General features: G+C 39.5%; 1 protein-coding gene across 1 annotated transcript in view; it reads right to left on the bottom strand.

Annotated features, from left to right (window-relative positions):
- Window positions 1-17,368, bottom strand: part of syngap1a (synaptic Ras GTPase activating protein 1a) — a 35,175-nt gene that overhangs the window by 4,655 nt on the left and 13,152 nt on the right. Inside the window, exons 7-18 of the mRNA XM_023412317.2 lie at window positions 16,989-17,324; window positions 16,650-16,794; window positions 15,362-15,506; window positions 14,617-14,853; window positions 13,846-14,047; window positions 12,762-12,952; window positions 10,827-11,031; window positions 9,166-9,744; window positions 5,405-5,929; window positions 5,037-5,198; window positions 3,626-3,837; window positions 1,527-1,599 (exon numbers count right to left, since the gene is read on the bottom strand). Of these exons, the coding sequence (XP_023268085.2) occupies window positions 1,527-1,599; window positions 3,626-3,837; window positions 5,037-5,198; window positions 5,405-5,929; window positions 9,166-9,744; window positions 10,827-11,031; window positions 12,762-12,952; window positions 13,846-14,047; window positions 14,617-14,853; window positions 15,362-15,506; window positions 16,650-16,794; window positions 16,989-17,324 (3,012 nt within the window). The remainder of the gene's footprint in view (window positions 1-1,526; window positions 1,600-3,625; window positions 3,838-5,036; window positions 5,199-5,404; window positions 5,930-9,165; window positions 9,745-10,826; window positions 11,032-12,761; window positions 12,953-13,845; window positions 14,048-14,616; window positions 14,854-15,361; window positions 15,507-16,649; window positions 16,795-16,988; window positions 17,325-17,368) is intronic.

Here is a 17,368-nt window from a genome sequence, read left to right as displayed (position 1 = left end):
CAGCACATAAGCCCCCCTACAAACATTGAATTGTCATTTTCACACCTCGGTTTTTGTACAGATTAAACAAGCCAGATATAACATTAAATTAATGAGCTTCAGAAGTGCTGTTAGGCAGAGTTTGTTATCTCTATTTCCAGTCTTTGCGCTATAAGCCAGTGGCTGCTGACTGCAGCTTTATATTTACAGTACACACATGAGAGTGGTATTAATATTCTGATCTAACTCTTTGCTCAAGAAAGTGAATTAATAAATTTCCCAAAATTTTGACGTATTCTTCAGAATCATAATTCTCTGGTTTCTGTCGCTGGGAAAGAACTGTTCATGCTCGCAGAGTAATTAACAGGACTCTCCCACTCTGAAGGAATAGCATTTCTCAACACTTGATTTTATTCCTCTTGGGCTCCAAGCACTGCAACATTCAATATGACGAGAGTGTGTGTTTATCTCATAGCTATGACTTTGAGCCAGAGAGGACAGCTTACAAACTAATCCTCCTTTGACAACATCAAACTCCTTTACTAGACTAACATTTTAGTTGCAGAGTTTGGATCTATTTTTATCACCTACTCATTTGTTTAAGAAGTCTGGTGTAAAACAATTATCAGACCCAGTGGAAAACATTTCTATAAATGGGACTGATTGTTTTCAAGAGGCAATTTTGTCTATTTGCCCTTGATACTGAGGGCTGAAAAGAAGGCGAGAATTAATTTCAGGGATAGCATGTTTCTTCAGAGTTATTTCGGCTTAAACGTCACGCACACTCACACGTCTAATATTAGCTGGGAGATTGGCATAATGATTCCCGAACCCCTTACCCTAACCTTAACCATCACAACTAAATGCCAAACCCTAACCCTACAACCAAGTCTTAACCCTCAAACAGCCTGTGGCAGTTGTGAGGACTGACCAAAATGTCCTCTCAATTATAGTTTAAACCAGAATTTGTCCACACAACCATAGAAAGACATGTACACACACACACACACACACACATACACACACACACACAGCCTCTTCACCTGCGTCACAATCCAGCCCACATGGTGCATTCATGAAGCTGAGCCCTGAAGAATTAACTGTGATGCTGCTGATGACTCACAGTCAAGGTTTTTTTTAATGACGAATGTGTTCTGTGGTATAATAATAATAATCTTTTTGTGTGGCATTGGCTTATACTTCAGTTTCAGTGCTGAAGACTTGCTATTCCTTCACAGAATCAACCTAGATTAACCTCTGTACATAAATTTAAGCTCCATCCAGCTCTTGAATTTTAGGATCAGCACTGTGTTTTCCACTCTGCCCTCAGACGTGTGCAGTAAAATGGTGAAATGTTATTTCAGGTGTGACATAAACGTACTTTTGAAAAGATGGGAACAGGTGAAGTGCATGAAAGCGGCAAGCTTTTTCCCCTGCACTGGCTTTGGCAAAAGCTCTGGATATGATGTAAGAATGATGCAAACTGTTTTAGGACATGACTGGTTTAGCGAATAGGGATGATAAAAGATGTAGACACAGGCACAAACCTGGTCTGTGAGGATTCGAGGCTTAATATCAGGAATGGCACCCCCTCTCAGCTCATCTTCCACAGCCATGAGTCTGACAACAGGGAAATAGAAACAAACATACCGGTTGACAAAAATAGAACTATGAAGCCGGTGTTCTCCAAAGTTACTGTAGGATTATGTGGCCATATGATGATATTAAGGTCTTGACGTGATCCTGCTATCCTCTGAGCGCCCTGAAGCTGAACCTGAACTTCCTTTAGAACAGTTAAGACAGCTCAAATTCAGCTGTTCAGATAGACAACTTGTGAAAACTAGCGAGTGTGCGCAGGAGAGTCAGGTGTGCACCCGTCTGCCATATCTGAATTTAGAGAAAATATAGTATGGGAGCATACTAAAGGAGGCTTTCTACCAAATGAGATGAGATGTGAACTCCGTAATGCTGCAGTTATACAAAACCTTGGCTTTCAGAAAACTTGATATGGGGCATTAAACTTTTCATTGAGTAGGAGTTGTGCTTTATTCCAAGAAATATCTCCTTTAAGTACGTGTAGCTTCAATCAGAATTAGGCTGGCTTGGTTTCCTCTGTCCTCATAATAAAGTTACTGAAATAAAAATGTTTGTAAAAAAAAAAAGAAAAAAGTGTTTCATATCAGGTTTGAACCTACTGGGTATGCTTTTTGGTATTAGTCATGACATTTAAATGAGCTACCTTTAAAGGAATAATCCAACATTTTGGGAAATAATATGCTTATTTGCTTATGTCTGTGTGTTAATGGTTTCCTGTGGATTCCTAGTGGCGCTATGGTATGGAGCAATGTATTGATGAGTGGGTTCTTTGTTGGTTTCCGTTTCGTGTTCTACAAGCATGGGCACAATAGCCATGTTTCCATCCAAATATAGCAAAATCTGAACTGAATTTCCATAAAATCTGCAAAACAAAATGCAGATTTAGTTCATTTCCATCCACTATCGTTATGCAAGTATTTGGATAAACATCTGGTGGCACTAATTTGCCAGCCAGGTGCCACTGAACCATCACCGGACATGAGGTTGCAACGTGATGATGTAATTAAAAGAGCACCAAACCTCAGATTGTTGAAAATGTAGAAAAAGAAAATGTAAATGAAAATATGGCATTTACATTTCATTCATATTTTCTTTCAGTCTCTTCAGTGGAGCAGAAGCTTGACTGACACTTAAGTCACATGCTTCATGTGTTTCATGATTTTTATTCCACTGCACATTATTATACTTTTATATTAACACACCAACCTTTTTAGTAAAAACTTTTTAATGATATATCGTTTCCCACGGGGTATTTTTAAGCATGGAGCTAAAGCCAGGAGGTGATTAGCATAGCTTAGCATAAAGACTATCAGCACCTCTAAAGCCCATTAATTAACATGTTTTCATTTATCTAATCCATACAAAAATAGAAATGTAAAACCAGTAATTTGTGGTTTCAGAGGGAGTTCTTTTTTAAATTAGGACAAAGCTAATCTTGCCGTTTCCCCCTGCTTTCAGGCTTTATGCTGTGCTATGCTAACTGGCTCCTGGCTCCAGCACATATGAGAGTGATTTCTATTTTCTCTCAGCAAGAAAGCAAATAAGCATATTGCCCAAATGATTGAATTTTCTCTTTAAAATGATATTCATATGACACCATACAAGTTGTATTTCAGTGGAAAACCTTTCTGTTGAGTTCTTATACAGCAGACCGAAACATTTCTTTTAATGCAAAAATAGTAAAGCTGGTCACCACTTTTAACCACCTTTCATTTGCATTCATTCTCCCTGTAGCTGTGTTTAACTACCTCTGTGGATTGTTTCCTTGTAGCTCTCAAACGCGTGCGGTTACAGCTGTAGTCCATGAGCTGCTATCCTTTGAAGCAACAGCAAAGATTGTTGTTATACCGTGTGCTGCTACTGTCGGACCAGGTCACATGAACGTGAGAAGCAGTAACAGACTGATGAGTGTCTCTGTGGTAAATGCACCACTTCAGTTTCATCACTCTCAGCTATATAGCCGGATATAATCATGATATAGGGCATAATTTCATATAAAAAAATACAGCCTCATTTCTGCCAGCTCTATTTCAACCTTTACACTAATCACCTGCTGATGATGCCTTTGATTTGAGAGTCCTTCTCCAGTTGCTGCTGCTTCAGGCGGCGCTCGCTGTCCTCCAGGCGGTTCTGATACTGCTGCAGGATCTTGTTTGTCTGCTGTTCCTGCGACAGAAGTCTCTGCTCATACTCTTCAAGCTTGCGATGAGACATCTTCAGCCGTTCTTTCAAGGAATGTATCTCTTCTTCGTATTCTCTTACCTGAAAAATGAAGGAAATAAAGTGACTTCAGGTTATTTGTGTCTTGTATTCTGCAGTGTTCCTGAATGATGAGTGATTTGTATCGGCACAGACACCACAGATGGTATAGATCTCTTTATGCTGAGCAGCAAGTGCAGACAAAGCTGCAGTGGAATTGTGCCGGCCTTGAAGTTTCAATGCAATAAGCACCACACACAGTAGGAATCCATTTCTAATATAGACGAGAGTGTGGGAGTTATTCATCATAGAAAATGCACAACAACAGCCATCACTTAGAAAAATATCTGTAGCCATCAACTGTTGATGGCTACAGATATTTTTGAAGTGTTTGGTATACAGGTTTAAAACGCGTGTCTGCTTATTTGATGGGATTTATATAATACGATGATTGAAATGATAGATATATTTGGAATATAGACAGTAATATTATGCTTTGCCGCTTCATCAGCCAGGATATTTCAGTGGTTTTAACACATCATGTGTGCTTTCCTTTTTCTTAACCTACGATCATGACCAGCAACGTCCTGCGCAGTGCACACCTGCTATTGTTGTCAAAACAACCTAAAACTAAAGGTATATTGTGCCAATTTAAGATCTTTAATCCAAATTTATTTTATATTAAATACAATATACTTTTTTAGACTAAATTTAGAAGTCAGGCTCCCATGAACAAAAGTCTTTCCTTTGGAAACACCTAATAGTTTTTTAATTTACCAAATTAAATTTTGCCGTTGGGTTTGGGTCAATGAAAGATCTTTATCCTAAATACCACGATCCAGGACACTCGAGCACAAAACACCAACATGAGACTGTCTGGTTAGGTACACATGAATCTTCTGCGCATGTTATCGATCCATGATTTCTATCCAAACAGCTGACTCTTGCTGTTGTTTGGAGCTGCCAGCATACTAAATTAGATTTTTACGTTCTGCACCAGAGTGTGTGTATCATATTTTAAGAAAAGTGTACAGATCAGGAAAAAAGATATTTCATGAGTACACTTCAGATCCCTAAAGGGGCCGTCACGATAATGTTTCTCTGAGTCTCCTTTTGTATCTCAGCTTTCACTTTAAATAGTGTCATGTATATTTTAGAGAAATCTCACAAACATCCACACACACCCTCAAAATACTGTTGCCTTTTTTAGCCTACTATCACAGGAAGCAGGTGAGTGTACTTAAAAAAAAACATGTACTAACCCTCTCTAACCGTGACTCATCCATGCTCTTGGAGTACTCTTTCAGCTGACCCTCACGGTCCGGCCGCAGGCTCTCGATGTCAGCAGAGAGATGTGGCATGTTGGACACCCAGGCGACTGTCCGCTCGTTGAGGGCCGAGGTGCTCAAGGTCGACTGAGAACCCTGGAACAACACAACAGGTCAGTCGTGATTTTAATTAATGTCTGAATATTAGGAATGTCCTAAAAATGAAGTGAGAGTGCAAATACAAATATTATTTCAACGTCTTTTCTCTCATTTCATGTCAAGTACGAACTGAGGCATGAAAGAATCGTCGCTGCGCAGTTTTGGAGCATCTCTTTAAGAAGAAGGATTGAAGTTAGACTCGCCTGTTTATTGACAACTGGCTTGAGTAAATGCTGCTGTGGAGGCTGCAGCTGGGACTGTTGAGGCTTCTTGGTGCTTTTTGTCGGAGTGTCTGTTGACTCCTCTGCAGCTGCTGGCGGGCCCTGGTTGTCTTTGGCGGAGCTCGTCTGGTACGGGAGTCCGGGTGCTGGACTGTCTGTCACCGACAGCTGTGTCTCCTGTTGTTGCTGCTGTGTCTGCTGTTGCTGCTGCTGCTGCTGTTGTTGTTGTGGCGGCTGCTGAGTTTGGCGTGGTTTTGGCTGACTACCACTGAAATTTGTGTCAGAAGAGTCGAGGAGGAGGTTCCTGCTCTGCGGGCGAACCTTTGGAGGCGTGGCAGTAGCTGGAGTGTTAATGGACCTCTGGGACTTGAGGTGTTGCGGTGGGGCAATGGATGACTGGCGGATAGGATGAACTGTAGTGGGAGGTGTAGCCAAAGAGGCGGGGGTGCCCGTCCCAGTGGCTGTTTGAGATGTGACTCCCATTAGGTGCTGCTGCTGGAGAGACTCCTGAGAGGAAAGAATAAGATAAAAGAAAAAGAAATTGTCAAGAAAATTAAGAAAGCCTAATTTCATTTACCATTTACTGATTTAGAAGACAGTCTAACCACAAAATAGGTCACTCACATAGTGACATTGATGGACAGACAGATGGGGGGGGTGGATGATCAGCAAGGCAAGTTTATATATGTATGGCACCTTTAAACAATAAGGTTAAGACATTAAGACAAGAAATAAAATGAAAAAACAATGCTAAAATTGTAAAAGTGTAAAAGTGAATAAGAGAAAAATGTTGCAGCACAAATACACTGCAGTGGTACAGTTCCAAATTTGATTTAATAAAAGTAATTGTCAAACAGAAAAGTTTTTGGAGTTTAAGCAGACCAAGTTTTTCTGGTTTGTTCCAGAAATGGGTTGTGGTGCAGAAAAACTGAATGCTGATATCTTGGTTCGACTCTGAGCACAGTGCCAGACCAGTATGGATAAATGTTTAGTTTGATGTCAAGATAGATAGATAGACAGATGATGTACAGTATGGAGTATTTGGACATTTACATTTCTTTGTGCTTCAGCACATTAAATTTGAAATAAAATAATGCATATTACATAAAGTGCCAAATATCAGCTTTAATTTGAGCAGATTTACACCAACGTGAACTTACTGTTAGGACTGACTGGACGGATGGACGGACAGATGGATTGATAGGTAGATAGTGCATAATTGCATAACTGTCCTGATGATAACACCATCTGTATTAATAAAACAGGAGGCTCTTGTGATGTTTGTTCCATTAAGGCCCACGCAACAGGACAGAAATAGCTTAAGACTACATGACAGTATCATTAAACGCTGTAATTTTACACAGACATGCTGTAGTAAACTTATCAGATCAGCAGCCCATGACTACACAATCAAGTCAACACTAAAAAAAGATGAGTTTAGATTTCTGTTTCATTAAAAGCTGTTCCATCAAACGAGTGAGTTTAATTCAAGTTTATAAGCTTTAACTGAAAATTCAACTTTGGTTGTAAGAGTAGACTGTAAAACAGTTAAACATCTCTATCCAGGAGATCTAAGTCTGATCCGCAGCACACTGACAGTTTAAAGACGAAGTAATATAATGATATATCAGCAGTTACGACACTTTTTTTCTGCCCTATTGACCGACGGCTTGTTTCCAGCTCTGTTGAAACAAGGACGCACAGTATGATAGTCAAGCACCCTACACAGTTCAGCAGAGGAGGTGAGTGAATGATCAGGCTTCAGTGTGTTGTCTGTACCATCACAAGTGTCTCTCAAAAGTGCCATTACATTGCTGTTAGATTTGCATATTGTACTGCTCAGGAGAGGTACATCTTTTGTAAACATTTCCCATTTTGTTTGGATCTCTGTTCTGCAACCACAAAATCAGTCTGAAAACAGAAGCGCAAGCTGGGTCTAATGAACTGAAAGGGTTAATCTGAATGCAGCAAGTAATGCAGACATTTTTTCTGCAAAATCGAGATCTTAAAATCACACTAAGAATAAATAACATATAAGTATGTTGTGCAATTTAGCTTGGGATTTAAAAAAAAAAAAAAGGGTCTACAGGTCTTTTTAACAAAACTGAGAAAATGAATTATTGGACGTGACAGTCCTCATCACAACATTTGGAAATCCAGAACTGATAATACTGTTTGTTATTCCATAAAAGAACAGAGGCCTATTTGAACTTGCAAGCTTTTGTTTTGACTTCGTAACTATTTGTTTTTTGAGTTTTAACTCCTATTTGATGGATGTAAATTTTACTGAAAGCAAGTGATGCCACTCGCTTAACCTTACTGGTCCACTCAAATTTGAAGGGGTTTGGTTAATAATAAACAAGCAGTTTCATGAATTAGCATTCATTTCTCACATCTAGCTAAAGGAATCATTTAGTTTAGATAAACAAGAAGACTCAAGAGAACCAAAAGCAACCTCTTTAGGCCTGTACTGTACTGATTTTAGTCTCAGAAGAGGGAATCTTGATGTGTATGACAGGCACACATACGTAAATTACGTTTCATGTTTAGCGAGGCTGCAACACCAACTGGGCAAAGCCAGTAACTACTATTCAATATAAAGTCAAATAAAATGTCATGTTGATTACTGATCATTGTTTACTATATGAAGCTTGTAATTTCAGCTCTATCATTTCAACAGTACAACATCCAGGTCACAAATTAAAGGAAAAACCTGAATAAATAAGTTGAGAAACATAAATGTTACGTTGTCGCCTCCACACATGGAGATTCGCTAAATGGTTTGATGTGTATGTAAATAATATGAATCACATGGCCTAACCAGTCACCATATCTCAGCCTAACTGAAAACCTATGGGAGACATGTTAGACCAGCTCAGTATCCCTTGGAACTGCATCCATATTGGACAATTCTGCACCTCATGGTTTATGTCCAGAGCCAACAGACTGTGCCAACACAGAGAGGGGTGTGCCCTTTAGGTAGTGAGGCGGAAAGTAAGGGTGTAGAAGTCAGAGTGGTGAATGGGCATATGCCATGTCTGAGTTCATGTCCCATCACAGAGCTGGAATTCACATTTACCTTTTTTCCTGTAGCCATGGTCTATCCATGGTTATGGGATTGCTTGTAAACACTGGCATTTATAAGCAATTACATTGGTTGGAAAAAGAAAATTGCATTGCCACTAAACATACAATCCAGTGATCCATGCTTGGAGAATATAATATTGACATTGTTGTCTGGCAGTAGGGTGAGATGCTGCTCTCCACCACCTTCATCCAAACACATGAAAAGGGAATGTTGTTTATTCAGAATAGAGTGTGACTAAATTTTATGTTGGTTTTTCCTTTATTTGTCACTTTTTTGTTTTTACAAATTGTGGTTTACTATCCAAGATGACTGTGTCAGTGAGACGCTGTTGCCTCATTGGACTGCATGGTCTACCCGTCGTAACATAAGAAGTTTAGTTGTGTCTATAAGTACAATTGTATACACTTTACGGTTGAAGCTCCTTTAGATTTTGGTTGACTCCTGTATATAAAAGATACAATAATAAACCTATAATGCATATATCTTGTTCCCTATGTTGATTACATATGTGACATTTTGCTTTTGTGCTTTTATAAATCAGAAGATAAACCTGTTAAGCAAACCAAAGGTTCTGAAAGAGAAAAACACTGTTGCACATCGTTATAAACATGAGATTGTCTTCCTGTATGTGTGAGGGTAAGTGAGAGGTTCCTACCTGCACCTGCAGCGACAGCTGGTGCCAGGCGTAGTCGTTGCTCTGATTCTGCCGGGTGAAATCATCACTGTAACTGTGTGAGTGGACAATGCTGGGCTGCACCAGACTGCTCTGTGACCGCAGGGCGGACAAGTCCTCGCTGCGGGAGAAAGCACTGTTGCCAAAGGCGGGTTGATAGTCATGGTGGCCATTCTCAGGCTCAGGGGCGAGGAGGAGAGGAGGGGGAGGCTGCTGAGACTGAGCTGGGGAGTTCTGGGCAGCCAGATGGAATAGTGGGTTCTGGAAAGACAGAGGGTAGTGCATGGCCGCTGCCGCTTGCTGTTGCTGTTGAGAGATGGATTCGGTGGGCCCCCCAATGTGGCCCATCTGGCTCAGCCTCAAACCAGAGCCTGCTGAGCCCGTCGGCATATGCCCTCCCATACGAAGAGGGCCGCCGAGGTTCCCGAAGCTGTGGCCGAGGCCGGCGATGGAGGCTTGAGAGGAGGTGAGCATGTCTCCCACAGAGTTCAGGTTGGATATGCTGTTCATACGGGAGTCCTGAAGGTCCATCATAGACACACTTTTATTCACACTGTGGACCTGAGACAGAAGAAAAACATTTATTGTAGTTTCATATTTACCATATTTACAAAAACATTGTTCATGACAAAGAAAATTTGATGAAATTCTAGATCCTGCTTTACCTGAAAATATATTTATTTTACTCAGTTTTACATGTGCAGTAAGTGTGTGTTTACAGTTTTAAATTTGGTTTGAATGTACAGCATCATATACAGTCATATACAGTTATAAAATGTAGCAGACATCACTGGCCTGGCATCAGTCACAAGCTATTAAAAGAATTCACGATAAGGAAATTCAGACTTTAGGGACCCAAAAGGTCTGTTTCGTGTCTGGGGATAATTTAATTGCAGGAGGGCAGGAAGGAGATCCTTCTTTCAAAACACATCCCAGCTTTTTAAACATCAGAGTGATAAATGGCCAGCTCCAGAGGATCAACTAAATTGTCACAAGGCAAAATGGGGGGACATGACCAAAATCTCCAAAGGAAGCTCATTCTATAACTATAAAACATCATCTCTGACTGATATTTAACTGTTGCTTCCCGGGGGAAAGTAACATTAAAATCAAATGTACTCATCACCAGAGACTGAATTTTTACACACACACACACACACACACACACACAAACTAATGTTTCCCCCTCCTTCTCTTTCCCTCTTTAGATAACACTCATAAATCACAAGCCACATTCCTGAAGCGCTCTAACATGAGATTTCTTCTTTTCAAACACATATCTGAAATAATATGTATTAATATGGTCAATATTATTCAGCAAGTGCTTTTACATAATTTAGTTAAACCCCCAAATTTCTATCATATAATCTGTTAAATGAAGTACTCCAAGTAAATCTAAAACAGAGTGCAGCACAAGAGCTCGACTCAAGCCAATAATACTGTGATAGCATAGTCATATCAGACTTTATTTATCATTCTAATCATCGCTCGCTAATGTAAACATGTTAGCTGGTTGTTTATGAAATAATTCTAAAATGTATGCATTTGCCCCGAGGTCTTCCCAACATTGTAGAGACGGCTTTAAAAGCTTCAGAATTATGATATGCCATAGGGAAAATAAACATGACTACTTCACACCTTACCTTTGGATCAGGCTCAGTAATGTCCGAGCTGCTTGTGCAGTATGCGGGGCTGGATCGAGCCAGCGGCGGACGTGTGACATAGAAAACTTCCCTCGACGAGCGAGGGTCTCGTTCTGCCTGACGCCTCATGTTCAGATTCGATGACAGGGATTCTACTGCTGATACTCCCGTCGTAGGGGACGGCAGGCGAGAGATGTCTATTGAACTGCAGAAACACAATAGAAAGAGACATTAAAATTACTACTAGCTTACAGATCTTTTATACTGATTCCTATTTTGTATCTAACCATTTGATTTCAAATAATGTACATGGGCCCTGTGGATTGAAACAAAAGTGGAGGCACAGAATAGGTGGTCACAAATGGTAAATTTTGTCTACTGTTCTATGTTTCTACAGTATTTTGGGGTATTTTATGTCTTAATCAGACAGAGGTCAGTAGAGAGAGGCAGGAAAAGATGGATGAGAAAGATGAGGAACATTATGCAAATAAGGTCCCTGGCTGGAACCGAACAGTGGACATCATGGTCACATGGTCGGTGCTTTAAACTTCTAGGCCAGTGGTTCCCAACGGTCTTTGCTTGTGACCCATTAATATGAGTCAATAGCCCTCTGCAATTTCTCATTACTGCTTGCATGGCTGCCTTCAAGGTTTAATCATAGAGTGACATTTTAAAATAATTTCTAGATGTCTGAATGAATAGAAAAATAAAGTTTTGTTTATTAAAATGTGTTTTTTTTTCTTAATTCTATTTGGGACAATTCATCTACCTACCTACTACATTCATCTCCAAATCCCTTGTAGGGCCCCGGACCCTCAGGTTGGGAACCATTGTGCATGTATTTTACCAAATTATATGATCAGAGATTGAAGTTAAAGAAACTTGTTGAAGCTTGTTAATTGTTTGACAGTGTAGTAGCTTTTATGGATTAAAATGACCTTGAGCTCTATTTTCTTTTATATTTAAAAAAATAATCAACAGATTAATTGATAATGAAAATATCTGCTGATTGCAGCTCTAAATAAATTGAGCACACATGATCAGCAGTGTGCAGGATTGATCCTATGCATGTCTATAAGATCTAATTGTATTCAAGAAATACATGTCTTATTATATAAGGATTGCATAATGAAACATGGAAACCCAATGAGGAGAAGGCATCACTCCGTCTTATCAGTCACTCATAGCCTGATACCTCTGGGATTAAAGCTACGAGGAATGGCAGGTGTGTCACTCTTTGTCAGTTTGAATTTCCATATGTTTGATATCTGTCCTTTCACACCTGCCTGCAGCAGCGTTAACTCATACTCGCTCAATTACGTATTTATCCCTGCAGATTTTGTTCCCAGCAGAAAACTGCTTGGTAGGAGGGACTTGTAATAGTAAACACGAAATAGCTGCTGTGGAGTCCTTTGATATTACCTCTGTTATAACTCTTACTTAAAGAGTTCTTATTTAAACAAGCTGTATGCTGCTGTCATCTGTCTCTTGACAATAGCAGAGTGCTGAAAGTTAATTAAAACACAGAGGAAAGAGGTTTAGGTAAGAGAGTCTGGGAACAGATGGTGCTGGCAGTTATGGATTGATAGAATACTTAAAAGCCTGAAGAGCTGCATTAGCATTAGCATTATGTGCTCTTAGACTCTCATTTGTTTTAGAGCAATTGAATTCTCACTTATTGTGTATTCTTGATCTTTTTATGCTTTACTGTTGGTTACACCCATGTGAAACTGTGGTGAATATTTGCAATCATGACCATTACCCTTGTCTTGATAAAGCCACAGCAGGGATTAATCCTCTGTTCAAATGTAAAACTATGTATCACCCATGTTGGTGCCCAGAAGAGCACACTCTTTGGGGACATGCAATTCCAATTTCATGTGTAAATTGAAGACAAAAGAGATATATAAAACAAAAGAAAGCATGAGGAGATACCTGTTTAAGTCACGCATCATAAGGCTTTGGAAGTCGGAGGACATTAGACGGATGAACGATGGTCGCGAGAAGAGTCTGTCCTTCGATCGGTCTGGCTGGTGATTTGTAGGCATGTGAAGCTGCGGGTTCCTCAGGGCGACACTGATGTCATTCAGCAGCCGTGGTAGCGGTCCCAGTTTGAGAATAGCATCCTATATCGAAGAGCAACACAGAAACATTTTTAAAATAAAGGACTCCTGACTTTCCTACGCTCACATGCCATGTGCCCGGGGTACTTGACCTTTTGGCCCACCACAGACTGTTTTATTGGCCATTTTTATCTTGGGCCAGAATAGAGGTCAAATTCAAGGTCCAACTGATAATGAAATAAAACCAGAGTGAAAATAAACACTTGACATCAGACCTTTGGATCACATTCAGTAATAAGGAAAAATGCAGCACAGACAGACTGTAAGGTAAGTACAGTGCAAATACCTTGTGATAGCCTATAATTCTAAATCATTATTTTTTATATTATTATGATAATAAATAAGGATCCACCTCATTGGTATTAGCGCATACTTGCCTTATCAAGCAGATGTCACTGATCTACACTGAATCCTTTATTGTTCATTAATGTCATTATAAGTTTCAGCTTCCAGTCATATACCATTGAATCATTAAAATAGTAAAGAGCTGCTTCACTATAAATACAATAAATTTTCCGCATCACTTCATTATTCATGAAATTCAAATGTCATCCAGAAACACGCAACAGATAGAAAAAACGATAAAAACACATAAAATTACACATTTGTTAACCTTTGAGACAATTCTGGGCTGACCATAAAAGATTTCTCACTTTCATTATGTTACAACTGCAGTGAAAATTCATTAAGTTAACAGTGCGAGCAGTAGAGTGAAATATTAAAGTACTAATTCCACCTCTGTTTTCACAGTTCAAATAATATTAATTGTGTTAGACAGAAAATTATAGAACCTCATTTTCCAGCCCTCCATTCTCAGCACTCTTCAGAGTGAGAAAGAAATCATATTAAATGTTTAATTTAAATTTGCTAGTAATTTATCACGTTATTCCACCTACCTTGCTAAGCTGGCCCATGACTTCCCACAGTAAGCTATGGAGCATGGACAGTTCTCTGCCGAGGTCAATGTAGCCCTCAAACCCTCCAGCGTTTCCTCCGGTGTCCATGTTGGAAATCTCATAAAGAAACTGCTGCATGGAGCCCCACTCCATCTCCAGGAACTCATTCATGAAATACATGTATTCCTCCTTGGGTCCAAATCTGTGTGACAGGACACATGAAGACAAAGAAGGGAGTGGAAACAGGAGGTTAGTGGACGGATCTCATGTTATTACATTTAACATGTGCTGGAGTTCTGGTTTAAAATCCTTAAAGCTGCATTAATCAATATCACAACAAACCCACAGTAATGAACTAACTCAGTTCCTCTCAGCTCTACAGAGTGGTTTAGCATCTTTTCAGACCTTAACTTTCATGCTCTGGTTCACTCTCCATGGTTCATCTTAAAAGTCGCCTTCAGTTAATAGGCATCCGACAACATACACTTTAATACCTCAGGAAACAAAAAGTATTAGATTATATTATGTTCCTGAAATAAAGACTCTATTAAATAACCAAACTTTTGATATCTTAATCACAGCTGCCTATTTAAGTCAGCAAGAATTGTTTTAATATTGAAAAAGAATGTCAGCACAGAGAACAGAGTGAAGGTAGGAACAAATGTGTCACAGCTGAAAGGCTCACAGTCTTCAATTCTAAAAAAGGAACTGTGTCAAATGAATGTGACATTGGAGCTGGGGTAAGAGGACAGGTGATGACAAGAGACTCACTTGCTGAAGCTGGCCAGGTTCTGCATGACCTTGGCTATGAGTGTGAGTGTGCGGGACGTGCGTTCAGCGGGGTACTCCTGCATTAGGTTGAACAGGGAGGGGGACATGATGGCTGGGCACATGAAGCGAAGGAACAGGGAGGAGCTGATGAGGCTGTCAGCGAGATCCTCTCTTCCACGCTCAGCACATCTGGCTCTCCATGAGGCAAAAACTTCCTTCAGCTCCCGTGGAAATATGCTGAAACAAGAACATGATTTTATTACCCACTGTCAAGGCGAAGAGCAAGATATAATACAGCAGCTCATCCAAAGGAATTCAGCAAGGTCAAGAGACTAAGATGTATGGAAAAGTCTTGGACTGTACGATGCTCAGGATGCAAAAGAAGAAGAAAAAGAACGTTTTTAGAAAAATTAACATGATGTTGATGATTTAACTCATTATATCACTTGAAAAAAAGCACGTAAATATTAAATGATAATGTTCTAATTTACTTATTTCTGTTTAAATATCAGTTTGGAAAAAGGAAACTTTTATATTGGTGTTAATATGGGGACAAATGAAAAAGTAACATTTGAAACTGAAAGGTAAAGTATTTATAAATGCTGAAACAAACATGAGGTATGAACATTTTTTCAATTCAAATGTAATTTTTGATTAACTTTTGGCATTGAACTGTCCTTCTGTTGGCGTGGAGGGGTGGCATCAACAGGGAGGGGGGGTGTGTGAGTGACTGCACACAACTGACCAGAGAGAGTTGATAATCTTGCAGAGTAACAGCTCGCAGCACATACGAAGGTTGGCTTGGTGGTCAGCGAGGACTGATGGCGGGACGCGCATGGGGTCCACCTCACAGTTCTCCTCAGACTCATATAAGGCTCGAATGAAGTCACCTGAAAGTTGTAGATCAAACTTGTCATTATGTTTCCAAAAATGCATCATTATACATAAAGTTCAGCTCTAAATTTATTTTACAGCTGGATCAGGGCACAGGAACAAATTGTGAACTTCTTATTTAGAAAGAGCGAAAAGAATCAAGAAAGAAAATGATGTGACTAAAGCAGCAATTTAGCAATTTATTTCTCCGGGGGGGAAGCGGAGTGCTTTAAATATTACAGACAGACCCAGTTAGAGCTGTCTAATGTCATGTTACAGGTGATTCTATTTTTGTTGGTCAAACTTTGTAGGGCTGAACTAAATTTAAGTGTGGAACAAGATATGTGCAGCGCTAGAAAACTTGAAACACTTTGCATATATCAGTCCCTGTAAAAGCATAGCGTGATTGATATTCAGAAGGAGACATTTAAGTATAGTTTACAATTGTCTGTGTTAATAATTACAGAGAAATAATTACCAGTAAGTATAAAAAGTATAAAAATAATACTAAGTCCATCGGTGAGCAAGGTCACTTGGTCACCCCTAATATAATTTCTATTACAGAACAAGCTTCTGTAATTTGCTGGTGGCTAAAATGCCATCCAGAGCAAACAACAGTCATTACAAGGGACAAGGGGAAACATGTTATTACCCACCTTCCCCTGTGATGTAATATCCTAGCTTTGAAATAAAATGCTAGGATGAGATAAAAATGTGAGTGGACAGTGTTAAAGAATGGCTGATTAGATGGTATAAAATCAATCTAAAAACTAAAATATAATTGTAAAGAATATTTATACTTAATGGCCAAAAGAACATTTTATCTTACATTTAAAAGATCTAAAATCTACTAATACAGCTCTACATTTAAATAAAAGAATAGACAATTCAATTTCTATTTATTGTTGCGAAATCTTATCAAAGCGTAATTCATATTTGTTGATGTAACATTTACACTTTTCCTCTTTAACTCAAGTATTTCTAAAATGTCGACTCCATGATAAAAAAGAAGAATTTGGAAAAATGTAACAAATATATCACAAATGTAGATGTGGAACTATATCGATACTATTCAATGCCATAGAGGAGTCTGACACGGTTCTTCAAAATATTAGATTTACTTTGAGCTTCACTCAGTCAGCAGTGATGTGCAGTTTTACCTATAGCATCCTTGAGGTATCTGTGACCTATCAGTTTGAGGTACTCTTCCACAGCCTTAGTAGCGAGCGTATTCTCCCGAAAGATCAAGTGCTCACGGTCCATGAATCGATCCACCTCACACATCGCCATGTCGGAGAGGAATTCCTGCGAACAGATTACATTTGAAGTTCAATGGAGCATACAGGGAAAGGAGGGAAGGCGTTTTTCAAAGGACAGACCATTTTCCCATAAAGCTACTTCAAAGAAATTAAACAACTGGTCATATAGAGAACTCAGATTTGAACGTTGATTGGTGGAAAAATATATCTAGTCAAGCTAACTTGTGACCTCTAATTTACCTTTGTCTTCCCTGTGCTTTGAAGAATGTGCACCAGAGCAAACGCCACCTCCTCTTTGCTTTTCACACTCAACAGCGGCTCCAGAACTGCACACAGTGTTCGGTAGTTGTTGGTAATATATTCAGCAAATTCCTTGTACAGCTCCATGGGGAGGATGTTCATTGTCTGGTAGCGAGACTTAACACGCAGTGAGGCGTTGATGACTTTGGCACTTCCAACACCACCACTTTTGGCCAAAACACTGGATTGTATCACCGGGTACCACTGCTCCACAAACTGCCGGCCCGTGATGCTGGAGATGGGGATGCTGACAAGGCCAAGGTATGTGCTTTTTTCCTAGATTACCAAACAAAACAATATATTGATTTATTAGTTTTATT

Source organism: Seriola lalandi, unplaced genomic scaffold (assembly GCF_002814215.2).
Source record: "Seriola lalandi dorsalis isolate HSWRI2012SDOR001 ecotype SW California unplaced genomic scaffold, Sedor1 jcf7180002054476, whole genome shotgun sequence".
Taxonomy (NCBI): Eukaryota; Metazoa; Chordata; class Actinopteri; order Carangiformes; family Carangidae; genus Seriola; species Seriola lalandi.
This window is presented reverse-complemented; position numbering and strand designations above follow the sequence as displayed.